Genomic DNA, 24,597 nt, shown 5'->3' with positions numbered 1-24,597 from the left:
TACAATAAATAGTTAATTGAACAAAAAAACTTGTTGTAATTTCTTTAAGGGTCAGTGTATCTTTTAATAATATACAAACTAACTGTGATACCGTGATAACCGTGATACCGCGGTATTTTCTGAGACGGTTATCATACCGTGAAAATCTCATACCGTTGCAACCCTACTCCCGTGTATCTGCTTGAAAAGGTTTTGACATAACAAAGGAGTCTGCATTATAAACACAAAGCAGACCTGCTGCATATTTACTAACAAAGTAATAAACATGGGTATCAATGTGTCTAAATACTCTCATAACTGGGACTCACAGGAGAGCTTGCCACTGGATAATGCTCAAGTGTCACTTCCAGTGTACTCTCAGAAAGCAAAGACTGGCCAGTCCTGTTGAGATGGGTACAAAAAAAAATGAAATGCCCGCACTCTCTGATGAAAAACAATATAGGTTAAAGTAACATCAAAAGAGTCTTACAATCAACTAAATTTAACTAGTAATAGGAATGTAATAGAAGTAAAAAAAACACTGCAATCTGAACATGAGCAATACCGGTTCTGAGTAGTTGTTTCTCCTTCAACTGGCTGATTTGTTCTGTAGAACACCTGAATCAACGGATGGTGAACAAACAAACAAAAAATGTTAAAAAATAATTTAAATGTTTATAAAAAGAAAATGCATGAAACGTTTCAAGCAAATGTGTAATTACCTCAGGAGTGCCTGCATTTACATATATGTAGCCTCTATTTCCATCCTACATCAAACAGCACTGTTAAATATACATTTTTCTACAGATTTAATTATTTATAAAATGTCAATATAAATGTGTTCATAGATGTAGCTTACCACCTCATCTGTCAGGTCAACAATATTACTCTCTACTGATGTCACTGCACTTCTAACCATTTCAGAATGCACATTGAGAGAGACCTGTAAGAATTATTTCAATAATGTTTCATGCCTAGATATTTACCTCATAAAGGAATTAAGAAATCAAATTTTAACATACCGGTTAATTAGGTTAAACAACTACAAATTATACCACTACTTATTAGTTGACTGAGAACTACCCTTATCCTAATATTCCTAATCTATGGAATATTTCCCAATAAGTTCCCTTCAATAAATATTAGTACTTGACTTAGCTTCTACCAGGTATAGCTGTGAAAGAACTGGACTGCATCTTACCACGGCTGCAGAACTAACACTTGATCTTCCTTCACTACTCTCATTCAAGGATTCTCCATCCTGCATGAACATTTTCAGTATTTCATAATCAAGTTGCTCATGCAAAATAAAACAGATCACTGACACATGTTAATACGAAGCTGCTGAATAACAGTTTTGCATATTAAAAGTTCACTTTAATAAAAGATGCAATGTAATCAATCAGAACTCACCTGTCTGGATAGCGATAAGTTTGAATTGGGCAGTATATAAAGTCTGCTTCTTCCAATTTGTCGCTTCAAGTCTTTGACGGAGTTGGCCTGGACAACTAGCAGTTTCTTTGCTTTTGTAGCTCTGGCAAGACGAAAGCCGGTCACATTTAGGCTTACGCTCTCAAAGCTTTGGCAGATGAATGTATTGAGTTCTGCCAAGGACCATGACAAATCAACGGTCTTATGCTCATGACCTAAGTCACTGTTCCCGCTTCCTGTAAAAAGATGACAGGATTAGTAAAGGGAAATGTTACAACATGAGCAACACAAAAGTCTAAATGCCTTTACACTTTCATGTAATCAATTACAGCTTCTACTCCTTATATTATTGTATACTCCTTCTACTATTATGTTAACTGTAATGTAAAGCAGAATGAATGATTGTAGCAAATCATAGTGGTATTCCCAAGTACCAGTGTATCAAAAAATATTGCTGATGACAATAAAAAAGAAAACAAAAATCACCATACCTAAACCAGATTTCTCAAGTTCCTCTGAATCCTGTGAACTGGGTATAGTGGTTTGGTTAGGATCCTCTAACAAGAAAAGCTTCACCTGCCATTTAAGCCCAGGCTTTCTCCCACGTCGACGTCCATCACCTGTTGTTCATAATATTATTTTTGCTATTGCAAGACACATGACATAATAGGCATGTTTGTAATAACCATAAGACATGTTCAGTCAGTTTTGCTCACCAGCTACAGATCACAGATAAGGATCCATTTGTAGTGTATTTACTTATACGTTAAACATTGTACTTAAAGTTACCTCCATTTACTGGTTATATTCAGACATAATGAACATAGCTAACACTGCCAAGAAATAGAACATATTAGCTCGCTCTTTGGCGATCATATGTGGATTTGTACTAACTAGCTAAAATACGTGGATTTGTGTTAACTAAGCTAAAATATGTGGATTCGCGCTAACTAACTAACTGACCTGGGGTGGGTTTCCCGAAACGTTCGTAGCGCGTAGTCTTGCAAAAGTACTTCTTAACCTCGTATGAAACGTACGAGGTTAAGAAGTACTTAGCGCTACGAACGTTTCGGGAAACCCACCCCTGGATTTGTCAAAGCTAACTAATGTAAGCTGCCATAACTGGATTTGTGCTGACTAGCTAGCAAACCTACCTAGATTCATAGAACTGTTGCGACGGCGTCGGGAAAATGAGCTCCGTACATTAGACAACAGATTTGATTCCGTGTTTCTGCCAGAGGAAAGTTGTCTTCTTGCTGCCGCAACAGCTCTATATACTCTTGTAAAATCAGTAGAGTGCTCTGTGTTGGAATGATTCTCACCTCCACCTGACATATTGCAAAATGGCTAATTACCGACATCCCATCATTAGCGCAGTGGGAGCATGGTTGCCAGACAACCTGCTCCGAGTGGAAAAATTAAAAGTTCTTTAAGACAAAAGGCTAAAAGAATACATGCTATCATAAATGCATATAATATTATAAACATGAAAAGCTTTTATTAATATATAGAAACCATTACCCTTTTATTATAAACGATTCAAATATCAAAGACAGCTTTTAGGTGTAAGCAGTGGGGTGATCGGTCTTTCGCGGTAGCAGGTCCTATTGTGTGGAATGCCTTGCCTACTGTTCTACGTTCCATCACTGATCTGCCAATAATTAAAGCCAAACTTAAAACACACGTATTTAGGATGGCTTTCAACATCGAATTATTTGCAAGTTGTATCATTACCAACTGCACACAGATGTTATCTTTAAGATCATACAAATTGATTATTGATTTCTATTGTGTACAGCGCTTTGGTCAACTCAGGTTGTGTAAGGCGCTATATAAATAACTGATGATTGATTGATTGATTGATGCAGACTTGGCAACCTTGCATCTTTGGAGGCACTCCCACAGACAGTGACAACAGGCCACAATTGGATAGGTTTAAAACAGACGCTTCATTTACTCATTTGCATAAACGTGTACTAGTAAAAAATTTATTCTTACATGTAAGAATTCAATACTTGATATCAAAAACAAAATTCCCACATGTAAAAATAACATTTTTGATATCAAGATAAGAATTCTCACATGTAAAAATTCAATTTTTGATATCAAGAATTACATTGTTGATATCAGAAATAAAATTTTTTATATCGGAAATGTAATTCCTGATATCAAAAAATACATTTTTACATGTAAGAATTTAATTCCCACATGTAAGAATTAAATTAATGATATCAAAAATATAATTCTTGATATCACGAATTACATTCTTACTAGTAAAAAATCAATTCTGATTTTTCACTAGTAAAAATTTTATTCTTACATGTAAGAATTGCATTCTTACTAGTAGAAATTGAATTCTTACATGTGAAAATGATTTTTGTACATGTAAAAATACAATTTTAACATGTAAGAATTTAATTTATACTAGTAAAAATGTTATTCTTACATGTAAAAATGTTTCCCCCATTCAAAATGAATTGGAAAAGTCATGAATTCTTACATGTAAAAATTTTATTTTTGATATCAAGAATGTAATTCTTACATGTAAGAATTCAACATTTACTAGTAAGAATTTAATTTTTACATGTAAGAATTCCTTTCCTGATATCAAAAATAAAATTTTTACATGTAAGAATTACATTCTTGATATCAAGAAAAATACGAATAAAAGCTAAAACGGCTTGCCATAAAAATGTCAATTTGAGATATCTCCAATTACATTCTGACTAGTATAAATTACGTCATATTCACCATTGATTTGTATGGAGGCTCAAGTTCAAGATATCTGCAATTAATTACTGACTATCTGAAATGTACATTTAAGATATCTACAATTAAATTATGACTAGTCAAAAAGTAAATTACAGATATCTCGTTTTTTTGTTCTGACTAGTCATTATTCTAATTAAAGATATCTTAAACATACTCATTATTTAAGATATCTTAAAAATATTTTTAGATATCTGAAACTAAGATTTGACTAGTGCAAATTAAATATCAGATATCTTGAAAGTAAGTAATGACTAGGCAAAACAAAGTTAGGGATATCCAGAACTGTATTTTTGACTAGTCAAACGTCATTTAAAGATATCTACAAATAAATTGCAGATATCTTGAACATTTTTTATCTAGACGTTTTTTTTTTATTTCTGTTATCTTGAATAATTATTCTGACTAGTCGGAACGTGTTTGTAGATATCTTCAATAATCATTTTGTCTAGTCAATACGTCCCAGATTTACGTAGCATTTTGGCGCCAAGCTTGGCACTCTTTGTATTTGCTAATCTAGGGTGACCAGATTTGGGTTTCTGAAAAGGAGGACACATTTTTTGCTGGGGTCATCGGTGTATCGGTGTTTGATATGACACAAATGACATGGTGTCTGTGTAAAAATTGCATTTATTGAACAGCACAAAACAACATAGTACGTGCCGTACACATCAAGCACTCTGCCTCATACGGATCACGACCCTGGCGAAAGCACAGGAATTTTTTCTTTAACTCCTCCGTAAACGTTCACTTTCAATTCGGCTTTGCCGCAGAACTGGCGGACACACGTGCTTTCGCTTGTAAACACTCGGTGGTAGACTGGCAGGCCCACGCTTTCTTCTTCACACACACACACACACACACACACACACACACACAATATAAAGTAGATAGATTTGAGGAGAAGTACGTGACTAATTTGCGCTACAGAGAAACCTGGAATGAAGTGTAATGGAACGGAGTGGCAATTCTAATCACAATGCACTGTACATGTATTATGTTTGAGGAAGTCTCTTTCTACGGCTCTGATTCAGATATCTAAAAATGTCATTTTGACTAGTCATAATTACGTTAGAGATATCCTGAATAAGAATTACGGATGTGTGACTCATAAAATGACGAATCCAGTGACGTCATTTTAGATATCTTAAAAGCAGTTTTGATCCGTCAAATTGAAATTGCTTGAATCTTGAATTGTTCTTCTTACTAGGTAGAATGCAAATGTAGATATCTTGAATTGTTATTCCGGATAGTCAAATTGTAATTGTTACTAGTCAAAACTAATATTTAGATATTCAGAATGTAATTACAGATAATAAGACGAAGCCCATTATATGTTTAAACGGCCTGCCATAATAAGTAAGCTCCCCTGAGCTTCGCCACCACCATCGGGAGGCGCTAATCAGGCAAAAGGTAACACTATGTTCATTACGTAGCAAATAAAAGTCTAAAAGTCTCAAGTTAACTTACCCGCCCACATACCCAGCCAATAAAATTGCGGTATGAAAAAACTTCAAAAGTATTTTGAAAAAGATAAAGATGAATCAAACAAAGTAAAGAGCAAGTTATGTCATCAACGTCTTTCATTTCGCACGACAACAACCAACATGACATATAATTTAAAACGCGTAAGGCGAAAAAAAAAAACAGTTCAGCCGTTTGTCGTTTCGGTTGTGTCGTCTCGTCGCGGTGCGTCTGGGCAAGTAGGCCTATAAACATTTTTTGTTGTTGTTTGCTTTTTAAACCCTGTTACTTGAACCTTTACTTATAATTTTTTTGCTGTTGTGTGGCAATTTTGTTTATATTTTCAGGCAGGCATATTTTATTTAAAATATTTTTGACATTTTGCGCAGTGCCAGTTTGACAGTTCGATATGCGCACTGCGCACTGATGGTTAATGTTCTCTAATGTTTCATTAAAAAATAAACAAGTAAATAAATAAAAGCTGAATAAAGCCAACCTACCATGTTTATTCATTTATCTGAGTGTTTTAGGTATTTACATTGAAGTGGAAAAAAGTCCTGAATGAGAACGGGATCCCGTTTAAGGTGCTCTATAAATATATGTATATATTATTAGTTATTATTACTATTAGTCGACTTAAGGGAAAATCTGACGAATCAGATTCGACTATGAAAATCCTTAGTTGAATACACCTCTAGACTTGTTTATACCCCCCCCCCCCCCCCTGGTGTTCTGGCCCAGCCCTTCAGACCTGCAGTGTGGTACTTACAGCCATGTCTCGCTTGCTGGGTTGTTCTCTGGGTGAATGGATTCAGCTTAGGACTGTTCAGTCCTAGACTGTGTAGGACTCATTCTCACTGAAGAATCACCATGTAAACAGTGAACCCTCCATCACAGCCTCTACCTATGATAGTGACTGCAAGACTGCAGTTTGTTTGTGGCTTTTCATGAAATGGTGGAAGCTTTAAATGGCACCCGATCTGCAGGATAATGCAGTTCTGATTGTATACCATGTGCCTCCAATTGCTCTGCAAATGCAACAAGGTAAATTCTGGGCTGCTGTAATGGAAATTTGAGAACATTATGATTTCTAGGATTGAAAGGGAAGGCAATTTCACCTGGAATATTAATCAGTCATTTCAAGAGCATGTAAAAGCATGCAAAAGTGTTAGACTCAGATACTGTGACCAGGGAGGTCAATGAAGTACAGTGCACACATGTCAGGATGAAGTAACCAGTTTCACATTGTGCTTTGTGACATGCAGCATTGTCATGATGGAAGTTGAAATTATAAGATGATAAGCTGCGGCACTGAAATGATGTTGGATTGGTGTTGCGGGACCCACTAAGAACCAAAAAAAACAAAACAAACATTGCTACAACATTGTGTAACGTTTTGAGGTCGTTGTGGCCCGAGATTGGGCGGACAATGTCTAAGCCAATCGACTTAAACAGCGTGGACTATTGTTGAGTTCTTTCAGTTTCTTGAACAACGGTTTTTGGGTGCTAGGTTTGTGTCAGCTGTCGGTGTTAGGGAGATAAAGTCTAGGGGAGTCCTTTGTACACATTTGCCCCTAAATGAGAGAAGCGTTGAAGGGAGCCACACGTTTTGCTGTAATTCCTTTCAGTCTAAGTGTGCTGACCCGATTTGCTATGAAGGGTGGAGACGAGGTTTAGGCAGTACTACTTGGACTACTCCAGCCGATCCTCCTATTGCCCCATCTGACTCGAAAGACATTCCTCTGGCAATTAAGCCTAGTCCCAAGGTTGCCACCTTAACTGATCAGGCGGATCCAGTTGTAGCTCCGCTGGCCATCAGACCTGGCTCCAGAACTTCCTCATTTGTCAGGCCCTCCAGCGTCTCTTCGTCTGCCACCACGTCCATGTCTCCTGTACTCTGTGTGACACTTACACATTGTTATATTGTCAACCAATCACCACCTAGTGGTGAGTTCTATCAGATGGCAGGCGAGGATGCCGGACAGACCTGGCAGACTCAAACATATCGTGAGTCCTTGCCTCAAGTGGAGGAGTTCAAGTATCTCGGGTTCTTGTTCATGAGTGAGGGAAGGATGGAACGAGAGATTGACAGGTGAATCGGTGCTACAGCTGTAGTATTGCGACATGCAGTTTTGCTGAGCCAAAAGGCAAAGCTCTCAAGTATTTATGGTCTGGGTAGTGACTGAAAGAATGAGAATGTAAATATAAGTGGCTGAAATGAGTTTTCTGCGCAGGGTGTACAGGCTCTGCCTTAGAAATAATGTATGGAGCACGGTCATCCAGGAGAGGCTCGGAGTAGAGTCGCTGCTCCTTCATGTAGAGTGGAGCCAGTTGAGATGGTTTGGGCATCTAGTCTGGATGCCACCTTGGCGCATCCCTAGGGGCTCCAGGCATGTCCAACTGGGAGGAGACCCCAGGGAAGACCCAGGACACGCTGGAGAGATTATATCTCTCAGCTGTCCTGGGAACGCTTTGGTATCCACAGGGCGGTCATAGCCTGGTGGTTAGGGAACTGGTCTTGTGACCGGAGGGTCCCGGGTTTGATCCCCAGACCTGAGGCCATGACTGGCCTCACCTCATTCTTTCACCTCATGACTGAGGTGCCCCTGAGCAAGGCCCTAACCCTCAATTGTTTGCTTGTATTAAAAAAATGAGATAAAAATGTAAGTCGCTCTGGATAAGGGCGTCTGCCAAATGCCGTAAATGTAAATGTATCCACTCAGAAGAGCTAGAAGAGGGAAACCTGGTCCTCTTTGCTTAGGCTACTGCCCCCGCGACCTGGACCCAGATAACTGTGGATGGACAGATGGAATTCTGTGTAATCTCTAGAGGCTATTCTCTGTAATACGAGATTTTATTTTTATTTTATTTTTAAAATACTCAAATTGGTCCATCTGGCATGAACAACCCTGAAATGTTCACTCAGATTACATTTTCTACATTCTGATGTTTGATATGAATATCAACTGAAGCTCTTAAGCAGTCTCTCCATCCATTACTGATTGTGCTAATTCATTAAAGGCACAATACAGCAAATGTAATTTATAGAAATTTGATACTATGTGGGCCCTGAATACTCCCCCTTGGTTATCAGAATGCAGGTAAAACTGCTATATCAATTGCAAAACTGATGAGAAAAATTGAATATTTAATCCTGAATTATTCAGTGTTCCTGCTTACTAATGTAATGTCAACCTATTTACAAGTGGATAGGTAAGGTCTGACCTTAGGTCAGGACCGGGTCCATGCATGTCTTGCAAGGTAGCACGAACCTGGGTGTGGAACCTGACCTCAGGTCAGCTAAGGAACCTACATATCTTGCAGGGGGCTGTGATAGGAGTGCAGATCCGCTGGGACTGTAATCTGGATCTGCCTGGGAGCCAGTGCATGCCCGTCTACACCTTCAGTCGCCTCGACAACAAGGACCCAGAAAACAACGTTACCACTGGATACAACTTCAGGTTGACATTTTTGTTGGTAATAATACCAATAGAAATGAGTCTCACGGATTTATTTTGTATTATTGTCAATGATTTGCCCTGTTTTGAGGAGTCGTGTGTTTTTATTTTTAATATGTTCATTAAAATTATAGGCTTATATCAGAGAAGTCGAGTCTCAGTGACATGAAAATTGCACTTCTGACATTTTTGATGCACTTCCACAGACTTGTGACTCAAGCAGGACTCAAACTCACTCGTGACTTGACTAAACACGGTTATAAGTCGAAATTTAAGTCGAGGTGTGAGGGATCTATAAAGGATCTACAGGGGTTGGACAATGAAACTGAAACACCTGTCATGTTAGTGTGGGAGGTTTCATGGCTAAATTGGACCAGCCTGGTGGCCAATCTTCATCAAGGTTCAATTAGCAGGATAAGACCACAGTTTCGCTCAAAATATTGCAATGCACACAACATTATGGGTGACATACCAGAGTTGAAAAGAGTATGCTTGAGCACGTCTTGCTTGCGCTTCTGTGACCAAGGTAGCAAGTCTTTGTGATGTATCAAGAGCCACAGTATCCAGGGTAATGTCAGCATATCACCAAGAAGGACGAACCACATTCAACAGGATTAACTGTGGACGCAAGAGGAAGCTGTCTGAAAGGGATGTTCGGGTGCTAACCAGGACTGTATCCAAAAAACATAAAACCACGGCTGCCCAAATCATGGCAGAATTAAATGTGCACCTCACCTCTGAAGCTCCACAGGGTCAATATACACAGCTGGGCTGCTATAGCCAAACCTTTGGTCACTCGTGCCAATGCCAAACGTCGTTTCAATTGTGCAAGGAGCGCAAATCTTGGGCTGTGGACAATGTGAAACATGTATTGTTCTCTGATGAGTCCACCTTTACTGTTTTCCCCACAACCAGGAGAGTTATGGTGTGGAGAAGCCCCAAAGAAGCGTACCACCCAGACTGTTGCCCAGAGTGAAGCATGGGGGTGGATCAGTGATGGTTTGGGCTGCCATATCATGACATTACCTTGGCCCAATACTTGTGCTAGATGGACGCGTCACTGCTAAAGATGGAGCAATGCAGACACGACTCACAAAGACGAGCACTGAACATGGCTAGGACACACATTATATACCTAACACATAACAAGCACCGCGTGTGACACATTAGGGAGACGAGACGAGTTAACACATACACACACAACCACACCCACAGGACATACATACACACATACCTGCTGATGATTACTTCAAACACTCATTTAGGCGTTTGATGTGAGTGTTTCCAGGAGGTTTTTGGGAACATTGAAGATGACTTCATGAAGGGCCTCCACGGTCTGGAATTGAGGACCGTCTTTGTAAGCTTCCCTTCCCAAACGTTATGAGGGATGACCACTGCAACATCTCCACACAGCCAGCTGCAGGCTGACACCCCTGCACAACCTGGAGCTCGAGTGTTTCATTGAAGGAAAAACCTCCCCCAAATCATGATGGCCACGTTTTGGCTGGAAGTTCCAAGGTCAAAGTGGGACATGTCCCAAAGGTATTGGAAAATGGCCGAGGTAAGATCCTATGGGACTTCCAGGTACAGACTGACAAAATGGTGATGGCTAACCAACTGGACCTGGTATTGATGGACAAACAGCAGAAGAAGGCCATAGTGACAGTTGCCCTGAGCGACCAAAGTCCTACACCAAAGTCAGTGGTGTTAACCATATTTTCATTTGACATATTTGCAGGTTTGCAAAATATTACAGAAATGACTTAGGCAAAGAGAGCAGAACTTTGATCAAAGGTTATGGAATCCGCTTCGAGATCATGGTGTTTGGGACGGTGAGTCTTTCTGGTAGGACTACCACACCTTACTCCAGGCTTTTGAGTTATTTAGTGCCATCTTCTAATGTCATTCTAAATACTTGCTGCATGTAAAAATAAGTGCATCTTGTTTGCCACAGGGAAGAAAATTTTCCATTGTGATGTCTCTGCTCAACATAGGAGCCGGCTTGGGTTTACTGAGGCTGGTAAGTACTGCCTTCTGGATCCTGAAATTACATAATTGATCCCAAATGAGGGAGTAAAGAGGAGAAAACAGACACTAGTTACCCTGAGGTTACCTTTCAGCAAGATGTGTGCATGATTGTCAGCACTATCAAATGCTGTTATGGGAGCAATGTTTGCCATTCATCCTTAGATAAGAACTATAAAACAGCTTGTGCATAGCCAGGAAACCACAGTAACTTCACAAGTTTAACATTTTTGTTTCTCCGCAGCTGAACATTGGTTTTGATTGTATCGTATCATGTTTAATAAAAAATGCAGAGGAAGAATGTTACAGTCCTTCTACTGATGTGCAGGTGAGTATTTTTGTTTGTTTATATACTGTACATGTTCTTATTCAGATATTTGAAGAATTATGTAACGCTCAGAGCAAGGAGGGTTGGACACGGATGCAGAAAGAAAAAGAAACACTGATAGCAATACGAGGAGGACACAGATGACAAACCAATACTAAACTACACTTGGGCAAATACACAGACACTACTACACAGCAAGGCTATAGGGCTAAGGAAAAGGAAACATGAAAAATACTATACATGAGAACTTAAATGATAACACACAATAAATGAACCAATGGGCTGGGAAAACACAGACCAACAGAGTTAGGAGATAAAGGAAAATGAGCAATGAACAGCTAACGGACTAGACACTAGTGATGGGCAAATGACACAGAGGCTTCGGAGCGTGTCACTCTTCCTGAAGCGGAGTGAATTGAAACGCTGTGTCGGAGCTTGTAACAAAACACCAGTGTCATGTGACTGATGATGTTTGAAGCTTTGAGCGTCATCACTGTTTCGCTTTGCGCTTCATTGCTTCAAAATGTTTTGAAGCTTTTCATTGGCTCATAGTCTTTCAGTGTGTGGCATTGGCTTGCGGTGTTTCAATGTGTTCTGAGCCAATGACAGCTTGATTTGAGATGTATCAATACACATCACCCTTAACCATCATTTAACCCTTAATATAATTTGCATTTATTCGATGGGTTAATCTGGGTTAATCGATGGGTTAATTAAGAGTATGGGGGAGAGCACCTGCATATTTTATTGTAATGACAATATAATCATTATTTGGTATGAATGAACACTTGTATGACCACTCAGACTTTTCTGAACTTTTATTGCTATCATAGTATTGAAACGGTGCCATTACTTCAGTGATGCTCTTTAGAGATTGCAATGGCTTAATTTGTCCACCAGATGTCACCATCACTGAAGCTTTTAATCTTTTTCGGCACGGTTGTTAGGAAAGCCTCAGTGCTTCACGAGGCTTCACTTGGCCATCACTACTAGACACACACGCCAGGCTGAAACTAAATGCAAGTGCTTAGGTTATCCAGTAGAATCATACAAATAGACAGGAAATGAACAGACAGCACATTACAGAAGAGAACTACTAGCACATTAATCACAGTACGCTCACACATTTAAATACAAGACACTGGCAAGGACCTAAATGAGAAACACGTGAGTCTGATAATGAGAGGTGGGAAACATGTGAGTCTGATAATGAGAGGTGGGAAACACGTGAGTCTGATAATGAGAGGTGGGAAACACGTGAGTCTGATAATGAGAGGTGGGAAACACGTGAGTCTGATAATGAGAGGTGGGAAACACGTGAGTCTGATAATGAGAGGTGGGAAACACGTGAGTCTGATAATGAGAGGTGGGGTAACAAATCACTAGGAGGGGACAAACAGGCACGGAAAAACACTGACACATGGAACAGGACAGCAGAGACTTGACAGCTAGTGGGATGGTATGGGGTATGGGGTGTGTGTGTGTGTGTGTGTGTGTGTGTGTGTGTGTGTGTGTGTGTGTGTGTGTGTGTGTGTGTGTGTGTGACAGATTAGCAGAATTGTGTTTACTTTCTATACATTATAAAATGAGAAGTGAAGTGTCGAGGGGTCTCAGCAAGCAGAATTGGGACATGTAAAAGGCTGTTGTTCCTTGCAGATTTATGTCAACAATTGACAGGGATTCACTGAACAAGTCATGCTGCTTAACTTACAGATCCGATCTCAGTGTATAACCTGAATTCGTAACTATACATATAACCTGAACTCTTATTCACACTCATGATTGTTCATTTGTTTATTAGGACTCCAATAAGGATGAATGTGAAGTAACACAGTGAAGCTCTGAGGAGATCTGGACACATAACCAGTGTTTCATCAGCCCCTGACCCCGACCCCGTCAACGCTCCTCAGATAAATCATTAGAAACCCCAACAATTCCTTAATTAAACTAATTCACAGAAAGGCATCGTCTCAGTAACAGGGCGGCCAGCCTCACGAATGTTTCGTAAACATAATGCAATTTTAGACTTGTTATTGTCTTGATTTTAATGTTAATGTTAACGTTAATTACTATAAAATAAAAGATTTATATATTACAGCTAATGGAACAAGCTAAATCTTCATATTAATTGTAGCCTGAAGGAGCAATCAAGCAGGGTTTATCTGTCTCAAAGTTGAGTTAAAGTTGAGTTTAGGATATAGAGTTTATCTGTCCCAGAACTGAGTTAAGTTTGAGTTTAGGATATAGGGTTTATCTGTCCCAGAACTGAGTTAAAGTTGAGTTTAGGATATAGAGTTTATCTGTCCCAGAACTGAGTTAAGGTTGAGTTTAGGATATAGGGTTTATCTGTCTCAGTGTTGAGTTAAAGTTGAGTTTAGGATATAGGGTTTATCTGTCCCAGAACTGAGTTAAAGTTGAGTTTAGGATATAGGGTTTATCTGTCCCAGAACTGAGTTAAAGTTGAGTTTAGGGGGTTTATCTGTCCCAGAACTGAGTTAAAGTTGAGTTTAGGATATAGGGTTTATCTGTCCCAGAACTGAGTTAAGGTGGAGTTTAGGGGTTATATCTTTTTTTGTTAAGCCTAAACTTAATGAATTATAGACTGATTTTTTTTTATTTATCCAATATTAATTGTTCACATTTCATTATGACATCAAATTGCTTACATTAGCCTGAAAGCTATAGAATCTGAAGACAATTCCAGGTAACTAACTGCATAGTACTTAAGTAACATACATTTTAAAAATTGTAAAGGACGCAGTGTCCAGCAGAGCAGGACATTTTAGACATGGGTCCCTCATCAACTTCATCACCCTTTTCCAGCTGATGAGGGACCTCTGTCTGAAATGTCCTGTTTCTCTGGACACTTTGTGTCCTGCACTACAATTGTCTCGCTTGCTCTTCATCAGATATGTTAATGCAATGTCCAGTATTAAAATGGTATTAAAATGCCTCATCACTGCTTTAATCCTGATGGTTCAAAGGTGGTCAACACACTGGTCTGCAGGTTTTCTCTTGGTTCCTCCAAGCAGAGGTACTCCAGGTACTTCCCCTCCCCCCTTTTACCTCTGAATCAGGTATGCGGACATTTATTGAAAAATGTTGTACATAAAATTATTTTTGGTATGACCGTACAGAGACAGATCCTTTCAAACAGATGCAGGTATTGCAGACACCTTTAAACCGGGTGCAGGTATTACAGACAGACAACACCTTTAAAATGGGGGCAGGTATTACAAACAACACATTCTAAATAGGTGCTGATATTACAGCCAACATTATATTTATATATATATATATATATATATATATATATATATATATATTTTTTTACAAGAGACATCACTCAAATCTCCAACCAAACATGTAAGGCTCTATCTTCTGTTATTCGCATGTGTTTGGCTACCCCACAGACCCGAGATCCAATAAAGGGGCAGTTTCAGAGGATTATTGAAAGCCTTATTGATGGTGGGCCAGAGAAATAACAAATGCATCATGAAGAACAGGTCACTCCCTAAGAGAGGAACCTGATTTTAGCCTGATCCAACATCATTTTATACCTTAAATCTAACTGGAAACACGGCATATTGAGTAGTTAAGTGCACAGAGAGCGCACTGAAATGGTTCAGAGGGGCAATTTCAGAGGTGTGCTGTATGCCTATAAGGCGTCGGACCAGACAAATAACACATGCATCATACATAACTAGTTTCTATATGTATGAGCAACCTGATTTTGGCCTGGCCCAGAATCATTTTATGCCTCAAATCTAACTGGAAACATGGCATATTGAGTAGTTAAGTGCACAGGTAAAATGGATCAGAGGGGCAAGTTCAGAGGCCTGCTTTATGCCTGTAATGTCTTGGGCCAGGCAAAACTCAATTGTATCATACATAACTAGTGCCCCTATGTATGAGGAACCTGGTTTTGGCCTGGCCCAGAATCATTTTAGCCCTCAAATCTAACTGGAAACATGGCATATTGGGTAGTTAAGCACACAGGTGAAATAGTTCAGAGGGGCAATTTCAGAGGCCTGCTGTATGCCTGTAATGTCTTGGGCCAGGCAAAACTCAATTGTATCATACACAAGTAGTTCCTATATGTATGAGGAACCTGTTTTTGGCCTGGCCCAGAATCATTTTATGCCTCAAATCTAACTGGAAACATGACATATTGAGTAGTTAAGCACACAGGTGAAATGGTTCACAGGTTCAAGTTCAGAGGCCTGCTGTATACCTGTAATGTCTTGGGCCAGGCAAAACTCAATTGTATCATACATAACTAGTTCCTATATGTATGAGGAACCTGTTTTTAGCCTGGCCCAGAATTATTTTATGCCTCAAATCTAACTGGAAACACGGCATATTGAGTAAAGCGCACAGGTGAAATAGTTCAGAGGGGCAATTTCAGAGGCCTGCTGTATGCCTGTAATGTCTTGGGCCAGGCAAAACTTTATTGTATCATACACAAGTAGTTCCTATATGTATGATGAACCTCATTTTGGCCTGGCCCAGAATCATTTTAGCCCTCAAATCTAAATGGCAAAATGGCATATTGAGTAAAGCACACAGGTGAAATGGTTCATGAGGTGGATTTCAGAGGCCTGCTGTATACATGTAAGGCATTGGGCCAGGCAAATAACATATGCATCATACATAACTCTTTACTATATGTAAGAGAAACCTGACTTTGGCCTGGCCCAGCATAATTTTATGCCTCAAATCCAACTGGAAACATGACACATGGAGTGGTGCGCACAGGTCAAATGATGCAGAGCAGCAATTTAAGAGGCCTGCTGTATGCCTGTAAGGTCTTGGGTCAGGCAAAACTCAAATGCTTCATAAATAACACGTTACTCTATGTACGAGAAACCTGAATTTGGCCTGGCCCAGTAACATTTTAGCTCATTAAATCATTAGACATTAAATACAGTTTTATTCAAGATTTATTAGTTCTGAATTAAATGATTTACTTGTTTATTTATTGTTTTTTTTTTTTACTCATTCTGTACACCATTTAGATTTAAATGTGGAATCACAGGCCGCATCACCCATTACCGTAATCTATGAAATACGCGCAACTTCGCATTTTTTTCGGGGGCTGTCTTGACCAAGATTTTTTAAGTGACCCCTTTTGCACGTCCACTGACATCCAATAAAGGTCCTAATCAGACGTTCAGATAAAAAACTCGTCATGTACGTCCATAGACGTCTAGCTGAGGTCCTAGTCGAACTGTCAGATTTTGAACCAGTTTTGAACGTCCACCAGACGTGCAAAAGTGGGTCTCGACTGACCGACGCGATACAGACGTGATTTTAACGTCTTTCTGACGTCGCATGTTTGCTGGGTCAGTTTTGCGTTCTGTGCTTGAAAATACTGACTTTCGGTCGTCGAAACCCGAAAAAATGACAAATTTAAAAGGCACTTGGAGACAAATTACCCCGAGCACAAAGACAAACCCGTTGAGGCGTTTAAGAAAAAAATTGGATGAAAATATTGTCATCTACAAGAGGACACGTCAGAAAACGTTTGTGAACATCTGGTCCAAAGTAACTATACTTACCAATGTTACTCACAATGTTACTCTCAGACCTTTATGATCCGATCCGTACTGCGAAATTGGAAAAGAATTTAAAGAATGCATTTAAAAGAATCCTAGTAATACTATTTATTAAATATTCTGGATGTAAATACGAACATGAATGAACTTTAATATCTGACACTTCCTGTTATCGAGAATGATTAATAGGCTATTGCATGTAAAACTCAAAGTAATAGTTTTATTGATATATGCCTATCATGGTCACTGACATTTGCTGTATAGAGTCTGAACGAAAACAGAGCTATGTAATTTACAGTAACATTTAATAATACTTGAAGAGGGGATAATAAAAACCAAATGCCTACTGTGTTAACTGAAGGGTTCTTATTAAAACTTAGCGAGCTTGTTGTCGAGTTTTAAAGACTGCACACAACAGAGACTCAGTTCGGAATAACGTCTGCACTCTCCCGGTGTAAATCTGACCCAGCGAGTCCGTCCGTGCGTTCACCGATCACCGAGCGCCTGTTCCCCGGTTCGAGGAAGAGATTTGCCGCCAGATGTCGCGGCGGAACCGCGGAGGGTGGAGGTGGTGGAGGAGGAGGAGGAGGAGGAGGAGGAGGAGGAGGTGGGGTCTGGCCTGGGAAAATTCGCTGCTTCCCATTCCAGTCGCGGAGCCACAACATGGCGGACTAGGAGAGCCAGCCGCCGCGCCCGGATACAGCCCATAATCGGTGGGATTACAGAACCCGGTGTCCCGGACCGAGCAGGAATAAACACATACAGGATTAAAACCCACACGACGTAAAACGGGCCACCTCGGGACTTCTCTGGACATGTGATTTGGACTTTTACCGCGCCCACGACTTGTTGCCCCGCTCCAGATTGGTGGTGTGTGGAGGGTCGGTGCTATTGCCCAGGCCCCTATTAGCCCTCCCCGAACACAGCCCTGGGTCCCGGGGTGTGGAGTCCGGGCCCGGGGAAGTTAACGTGGGGGACAGAACCAGGAAAACGGCCACGCTTCGTCTTTTAGAAACGTCTCGCAGCGTGTGGAAGTGGCGGCGAGGTGAGTTACACGCGTTTATTTCAGCTCGCTATTAAAACATCCGCTCCGGTTCCGGTTCTTTCGCTGTTCCTGACACTCGAATGGGTCACCGTACCCGCCAGCTGTCGGGGTAAGTACCCTCGTGGGTGTGGGGCAGTTGTGGGGCAGTTGTGTACATGTCGCAGCCCAGAACCGGGCAGCCGGGCGCGGGGGTGTCTCGTATGTCCGGGAGCGGAACCAGTACTGTTCGGGGCGACGAGAACATTCACCGAGCTGGGGGGAAGAGGGGGGCGGAAGAAAGAGACGACATACCTTGTGTGTGTGTGTGTGTGTGTGTGTGTGTGTGTGTGTGTGTGTGTGTGTGTGTGTGTGTGTGTGTGTGTGTGTGGAAGCTCGTGGGCCTGCACGCGGGCGTGATTCCTGACCGCGCAACATTCTGCACCACTGCAAACAAAGGGAGTTCAGTGCGCTCGCGACGGAAAAGGACACATATTGATCGGTGCTTTGTTGCTACATGTTTTTACAGGGTGTGTGTGTGTGTGTGTGTGTGTGTGTGTGTGTGTGTGTTGGAGAAAGTGAGGGGGGGTCTGAGTGTGTGCGCGTGTGAGTGAATTAATGATTGGGTCTTTGTGTAACACACACAGAGCAACAAGGTCGATCTCGCAGGCTTGAAACGTTAAAGAAACGCAATGCAACGTTTTCTGTACTAAAATCAAAACTCTTATTCCTCCCCCTTTGCGCTTCAGATTTTGAACTGCAGAGCAGTGATGCTTGAAATACGGTAGTGGCGCAACAACTGGCCCTTTTGTGGCTGGATTTGGTGTGAACGGGGATATCGGATAACATACGACATTTTGATTCGACTACATCTGCTGCGTCGTCCTCAGTCCAGTGTCATGTCTTCATTTGAAGTTTTATTTTATTATATTTTCTGTTTGCTTTCATTTGAATATGGCAGTGTAATTCATGATGTAATACATTTTCACTGCTCTTTCTTCGACGTTCATCTGTTCTTTTTGGTGACGTCTGTAGTATTGCTACCCAAGCAGCATGTCTGTAGTATTTCTTTAAAACCCCAACTCGACCCTGTTCTCAGAGTGCCTGTATGTGGTTCACAGCCCCTTCGAGTTTTGGCCGTGCATCAGAACACACCATCTGTCCCTGGTGCGTGTAACAGGGCCCAGGCACTAACGCAGCAGTACAATCACAGGTTCATACTAATGTTTAGCAACACATGAACACGGAGCAGAGGGCCCGGTGGAATATGGGCCGGCCAGTTTCTCTAAAGCTCGCAGGCCTTAACCTGCTGGGAATTGGTCGATGGGCACTGTGGTCGTACGTGTCTTCGGTACAGGGGTGTCTGTCATGGAGGGTGAAGGTGATTATTTTGGGGGAAGTCAGTGGGACAGAACGCAGATCCACGAGTGAGACACTTCCTGAGACTTGGAGAAAGACAGTAAAGTGGTCGTGACTCATCATAAGGAGAATCGTGTGGTAATAATCGCTGTCACGCTGTGACGAGTCCTTAAGGAAAGGAATTCCAGACATGTGGTGAGGGATTGATCACATGGTTGTGTTGAGGATGACCGTGCAGTCCTAACGTACTGATGTCAGGGCAGAAGTGTAGTGCTGGAATGCCGCTCACCACACCTTTAATTCTCAGGAGTCTGAATCGCTGGCCATGCGTGGGCCCGAGCAGAGTTCTGCACTCAGACCTAGTGCTGCTAGACCGGGTACACACTCAGACCTAGTGCTGCTAGACCGGGTACACACTCAGACCTAGTGCTGCTAGACTGGGTACACACTCAGACCTAGTGCTGCTAGACCGGATACACACTCAGACCTAGTGCTGCTAGACCTTGTACACACTCAGACCTAGTGCTGCTAGACCGGATACACACTCAGACCTAGTGCTGCTAGACCGGGTACACACTCAGACCTAGTGCTGCTAGACCTTGTACACACTCAGACCTAGTGCTGCTAGACCTTGTACACACTCAGACCTAGTGCTGCTAGACCTTGTACACACTCAGACCTAGTGCTGCTAGATCGGATACGCACTCAGACCTAGTGCTGCTAGACCGGATACACACTCAGACCTAGTGCTGCTAGACCTTGTACACACTCAGACCTAGTGCTGCTAGACCTTGTACACACTCAGACCTAGTGCTGCTAGACCGGATACACACTCAGACCTAGTGCTGCTAGACCTTGTACACACTCAGACCTAGTGCTGCTAGACCTTGTACACACTCAGATCTAGTGCTGCTAGACCGGATACACACTCAGACCTAGTGCTGCTAGACCTTGTACACACTCAGACCTAGTGCGGCTAGACCGGATACGTACACAGATCTAGTGCTACTAGACCATATAAGCTTTCATTTACTGAGTGAAGCGCTCTGCTCAGTCTGAACATGCCCTAGCACGGAGGCATGACCATACTGTGTCACGGATCGCTGTGTGCACGTTGGCGTACGACGTGTTCACGGCCTGCTCTGACGGAGGCCGGCCAGGCCCCGGACGATGAACCAACACACACGCACACGCGTGCACACACACACACCGGCAAACACACGCATGCCTCCTGGTCTAACTGCCAGACTGACTAGTTTATGTTACATATCAGTCACTGGTGCTTTTCTCATGCTATTGGACCTGACTGGTGCACCTATTCACAGCTACAGTGTGCGCAGCTTTGCTACAGAACCTAGTGGTGAACAGCCTGCGTGTGAGTCTAGTGTGTCTGGATCTAGACTCCTCATTTCCCGGCTTATTCTAATGAGTATAATTGAACTAGGTGAGAGCAAGCAGGGCACTGTGTCTGCCTTCTCAGCTCAACAGAACTAATCTATGATCAGTTTTTGTCATTCATGCTCCAGTAAATACATTTATATTGACAGTGGGAGGCTGATCCCAGGTCAGCTGTTTGGGACCCTTCATGTATTGGCTCCTTCTGTGCCATGTTGGGTTGTTCTGGTCTGACGTCCTCTGGGGCCCTTGGCCTGGTTATTCACCCTCATTACCCGTGTTGGTTTAGTCTATTTAAATATTTAGTTGCATAGTCTTTTGATTGGTCAGTTCCCACAGAGACAATGTAGTCCACTGACCAATCCACAAGCAGAAGGCCTTCACGAGCTGTTTCAGCAGTTGGCATGGCTACGTCTGCTTTGGACACTCAATGTGACTGTGTGTGTGTGTGTGTCTTTTCGGCGTAGTAATGGTAAAGCGGTGACCTGGTGCTGTAAATATGGTGGCCGTATGGATGAGTGCATCACTGTACTGTTGGAATACACCCGGCGTGTGCCCACAGCGATTACAGCCTATCAGCTTCCCCGATCAGCGCAGTGCCCGCCTCCCCAACTCAACGTAGGCATCCTGGCGCGGCAGACGTGGTGCGGTTCCCGTGGCGACGGACGTGCGATTACCCAGGCTCTCGGTGGAGACGAGCACGTGAAGCTACTTCCTGTGTGGGCCAATTACAGATTGGATGGTGGATAAGCAACTGTGACTGGGTGTAGGTGGGGCCAGCTGTACGTGGTTGTGGTCTTCCTCTGTGCTTTGAATTAGACATGTCAAAAAGTAAAAAAAAAGGTTTGTTTCTGATTAGTCAAACTATCTCATAGACTTTTATTTCCAATTACAATGACTGAGAGAAGCTCTTGGTGTTCACACAATCACAGTGTAGAACGTCTTTTATCTATACTTGGTGATGCTGAGAAGTGAGTAATGTGGTCATTGGGGCAGTGCTGTGTGTACACTAGCGCTGACACGTTTGCTGTATCCTGCTGACCCTCCCCCACAAGCAAGAGTCCAGCTGAGATGAATTACATGCATCTGATTGGCTCTGGGCGGCTGGTATGGGCGAAGGGCTGACCTATCCCGACTCCACAACCTGTCTGGCCCCTCTCACACAGGAAGTGTGGTGTTGAATATGATTGGCTCTCCCGAGTGAGGGCATGCCCAAGTCTGGCCAATCCCTGTGCTGCTGTTTTCTGCTTCTCAACAGCATGTAGCAGGGTCCAGTTCTCTCCACGTGAACATGGACCAGTCAGATACGGAGGCTTCAGGAAGTGTGTGTGTGTGTGTGTGTGTGTGTGTGTGTGTGTGTGTGTGTGTGAGCGTGTGTGTGTGAGCGTGTGTGTGTGAGCGTGTGTGTGTGAGTGTGTGTGTGTGAGTGTGTGTGTGTGTGAGCGCGTGTGTGTGAGCGCGTGTGTGTGAGCGTGTGTGTGTCAGCATGTGTGTGCGCGGTGACGTATAATTTGCGGTGTGGGGTGAAGGCAGACGTCAGTAGGGTTCTCGCACACACAGTTAATTAACACACGGTGTTAATAAACGCTGAATGTGAGAAGTCGGTCTTTATAGCCCCTCCCTCTCCACCTCCACCTGCCAGAGAGGCCGGCCCAGGGGCGGGAGCGAAAACTCCGTCGGAGCTGCCCTGAGTCAAAGGTCAACCAACACCACTGCTGTGGGTTTCTTAACGCTGCAAGTTTGTTGCTTAGCAGCACACACCACAGACTTATGGAAAGCGTAAAACACTCACACCACAGCAGTGTTGTATCATGAAATTAGGGCGTTTAAGTAGAAGCATGCAGTAGTGAATTCCTCAACTCAAACGATTTATTGAAACAAGTCAGCAGTGGTGGGTATAGCCAACAAAACTGTCAATGTCTCAATCTGTCATGTGCCCTTCAGAATCAATTACAGCATGACAACGACGTCTCAGGCTGTTCACAACACGACTTATTGTCTGCTGAGTGATGGCATCACACTATTCTTGAAGGGCCCTCAGGTCCCCCCCCCCCCCATAAATGTCCCTGGAGTTGTGTGGCATTCATCATCTGATTCTGCAGGGCCCTGATCACTACGGTGTGATGTGGTCTAAGGATGTCCACTTCTACGCCTTTCTGTGACTCTCTCGGTCTCTCTGTATCTCTGTTGCAACCTGCTGATGACACTCTGTGACCCTGTAAGCTCAGTGGCCACTTCCGTCTGAGAACATCCTGTTTGAAGCCTCACAAAGACGAGGTTCTGTTGATCGATTGTTCTGTGTCACCTTGGTCTCACGATGCCAAAATGTGAACAGCATGATGAGGAGGACTGTTTAAATACCCATTCTAATTGAAATGGCAAATTTATTGTTTTATTAATGGATTAAACACCTGTTGTTGCCCTTAAGCTCCTTGTTAGAGAACAGCAAATTGTGTAAACAGTTGAAACTGTGCATTCACGCATTTGGAGAAGGTCACATTAAGTTCACCTGTAAAGGTCAGAGTGCATTTTAGGTTCATCCTCACTTTCATTCTCACCTTTTGTGAATAATGTATTATTGCTAACGCCAAACATCTCAAATCTGCTAATCAAATGCTGATTTTGGCTAGCAATCTTTTATATGGTGAAAAAAAATAAGTATTTGAACACCCTGCAACTTTGCAAGTTCTCCCACTTATAAATCATGGAGGGGTCTGAAATTTTCATCTTGGGTGCATGTCCACTGTGGGAGACAAAATCTAAAAAAAATTTAGAAATCACAATTTATGATTTTTTAAATAATTTGTGTTACTGCTGCAAATAAGTATTTGAACACATGTGAAAATCAATGTTAATATTTGGTATAGTAGACTTTGTCTGCAATTACAGAGGTCAAACGTTTTTCATCAGGTTTGCACATACTGCAGCAGGGATTTTGGGCCGTTCCTCCACACAGATCTTCTCCAGATCAGCCAGGTTTCTGGGGTGTCGCTGAGAAACACTGAGTTTGAGCTCCCTCCAAAGGTGTTCTATAGGGTTTAGGTCTGGAGACTGGCTAGGCCACTCCAGAACCTTGATATGATTCTTACGGAGCCACTCCTTTGTTATTCTGGCTGTGTGCTTTGGGTCATTGTCATGTTGAAAGACCCATCCATGACCCATCTTCAATGCTCTAACTGAGGGAAGGAGGTTGTTCCCCAAAATCTCCCAATACATGGCCCCGGTCATCCTCTCCTTAATACAGTGCAGTCGTCCTGTCCCATGTACAGAAAAACACCCCCAAAGCACGATGCTTCCACCCCCATGATTCACAGTAGGGATGGTGTTTTTGGGATGGTACTCATCATTCTTTGTCCTCCAAACATGGCGAGTGGAATTAAGATCAATAAGTTCTATTTAGGTCTCATCTGACCACAGAACTTCTCTCATGACTCATCTGGATCATCTAAATGGTCATGGGTGAACTTAAGACGGGCCTGGACGTGTGCTGATTTAAGCAGGGGAACCGTCTGTACCATACATGACTTTAAACTATGACGTCTTAGTGTATTACCCAGAGTAACCTTGGAAACAGTGGTGCCAGCTCTCTTCAGGTCATTGACAAGCTCCTCCTGTGTAGTTCTGGGCTGATTCCTCACCTTTCTTAGGATCATTGCTACACCACGAGGTGAGATCTTACATGCAGCTCCAGTCTGAGGGAGATTGACAGTTTTTTAGCTTCTTCCATTTTATAATAACTGCTCCAACATCTTTTTTCATCAAGCTGTTTGGTAATTACCCCGTAGCTCTTTCCAGCCTTGTGGAGGTCTA

At 42.2% G+C, this 24,597-nt stretch overlaps 3 protein-coding genes across 5 annotated transcripts in view; 2 read left to right on the top strand and 1 right to left on the bottom strand.

Annotated features, from left to right (window-relative positions):
- Positions 1-174: 174 nt before the first annotated feature.
- Positions 175-3,320, bottom strand: LOC143481892 (uncharacterized). Of its 2 annotated transcripts, none has more exons than XM_076980071.1 (9): positions 2,932-3,320; positions 2,733-2,810; positions 1,902-2,030; positions 1,393-1,646; positions 1,181-1,240; positions 839-922; positions 702-746; positions 545-597; positions 175-381 (listed from the first exon to the last, which is right to left on the bottom strand). In XM_076980071.1, exons 2-9 carry the CDS (start codon positions 2,743-2,745, stop codon positions 282-284), a joined length of 738 nt encoding a protein of 245 aa, XP_076836186.1. In that variant the 5' UTR covers positions 2,746-2,810; positions 2,932-3,320; the 3' UTR covers positions 175-281. The 2 variants fall into 2 exon arrangements, with proteins under 2 accessions (XP_076836186.1, XP_076836185.1); XM_076980070.1 differs by having other exon boundaries at positions 2,565-2,810; positions 2,932-3,309.
- Positions 3,321-8,892: 5,572 nt separating this feature from the next.
- Positions 8,893-14,406, top strand: LOC143482371 (P2X purinoceptor 4a-like). Its single transcript, XM_076980718.1, has 5 exons — positions 8,893-9,104; positions 10,840-10,933; positions 11,056-11,121; positions 11,371-11,454; positions 13,256-14,406. The coding sequence occupies exons 1-5, from the start codon at positions 8,893-8,895 to the stop codon at positions 13,289-13,291; spliced, it is 492 nt and encodes a 163-aa protein (XP_076836833.1). The 3' UTR covers positions 13,292-14,406.
- Positions 14,407-17,647: 3,241 nt separating this feature from the next.
- ptpra (protein tyrosine phosphatase receptor type A) overlaps positions 17,648-24,597 on the top strand; it is a 90,319-nt gene continuing 83,369 nt past the window's right edge. For both annotated transcript variants that reach the window (XR_013122214.1, XM_076980739.1), the window contains exon 1: positions 17,648-18,057. The gene's annotated coding sequence lies outside the window, so the exon portion shown is untranslated. The remainder of the gene's footprint in view (positions 18,058-24,597) is intronic.

The sequence above is a fragment of the Brachyhypopomus gauderio genome, chromosome 18 (assembly GCF_052324685.1).
Source record: "Brachyhypopomus gauderio isolate BG-103 chromosome 18, BGAUD_0.2, whole genome shotgun sequence".
NCBI classification, from domain to species: domain Eukaryota; kingdom Metazoa; phylum Chordata; class Actinopteri; order Gymnotiformes; family Hypopomidae; genus Brachyhypopomus; species Brachyhypopomus gauderio.
Note: the sequence above shows the minus strand (reverse complement) of the source record. Positions and strands in the feature narration are given on the sequence as shown.

Coding starts and splice junctions, on each gene's coding strand:
- LOC143481892 (XM_076980070.1), bottom strand. CDS start 2,745: ATGTCAGGTGGAGGTGAGAATCATTCCAACACAGAGCACTCTACTGAT. Junction 1,647..1,901: donor ACTTGAGAAATCTGGTTTAG/GTATGGTGATTT, acceptor ATCTTTTTACAG/GAAGCGGGAACAGTGACTTA. Junction 923..1,180: donor GTGTTAGTTCTGCAGCCGTG/GTAAGATGCAGT, acceptor TAATTCTTACAG/GTCTCTCTCAATGTGCATTC.
- LOC143482371 (XM_076980718.1), top strand. CDS start 8,893: ATGTCTTGCAAGGTAGCACGAACCTGGGTGTGGAACCTGACCTCAGGT. Junction 9,105..10,839: donor ACCACTGGATACAACTTCAG/GTTGACATTTTT, acceptor ACATATTTGCAG/GTTTGCAAAATATTACAGAA. Junction 10,934..11,055: donor AGATCATGGTGTTTGGGACG/GTGAGTCTTTCT, acceptor TGTTTGCCACAG/GGAAGAAAATTTTCCATTGT.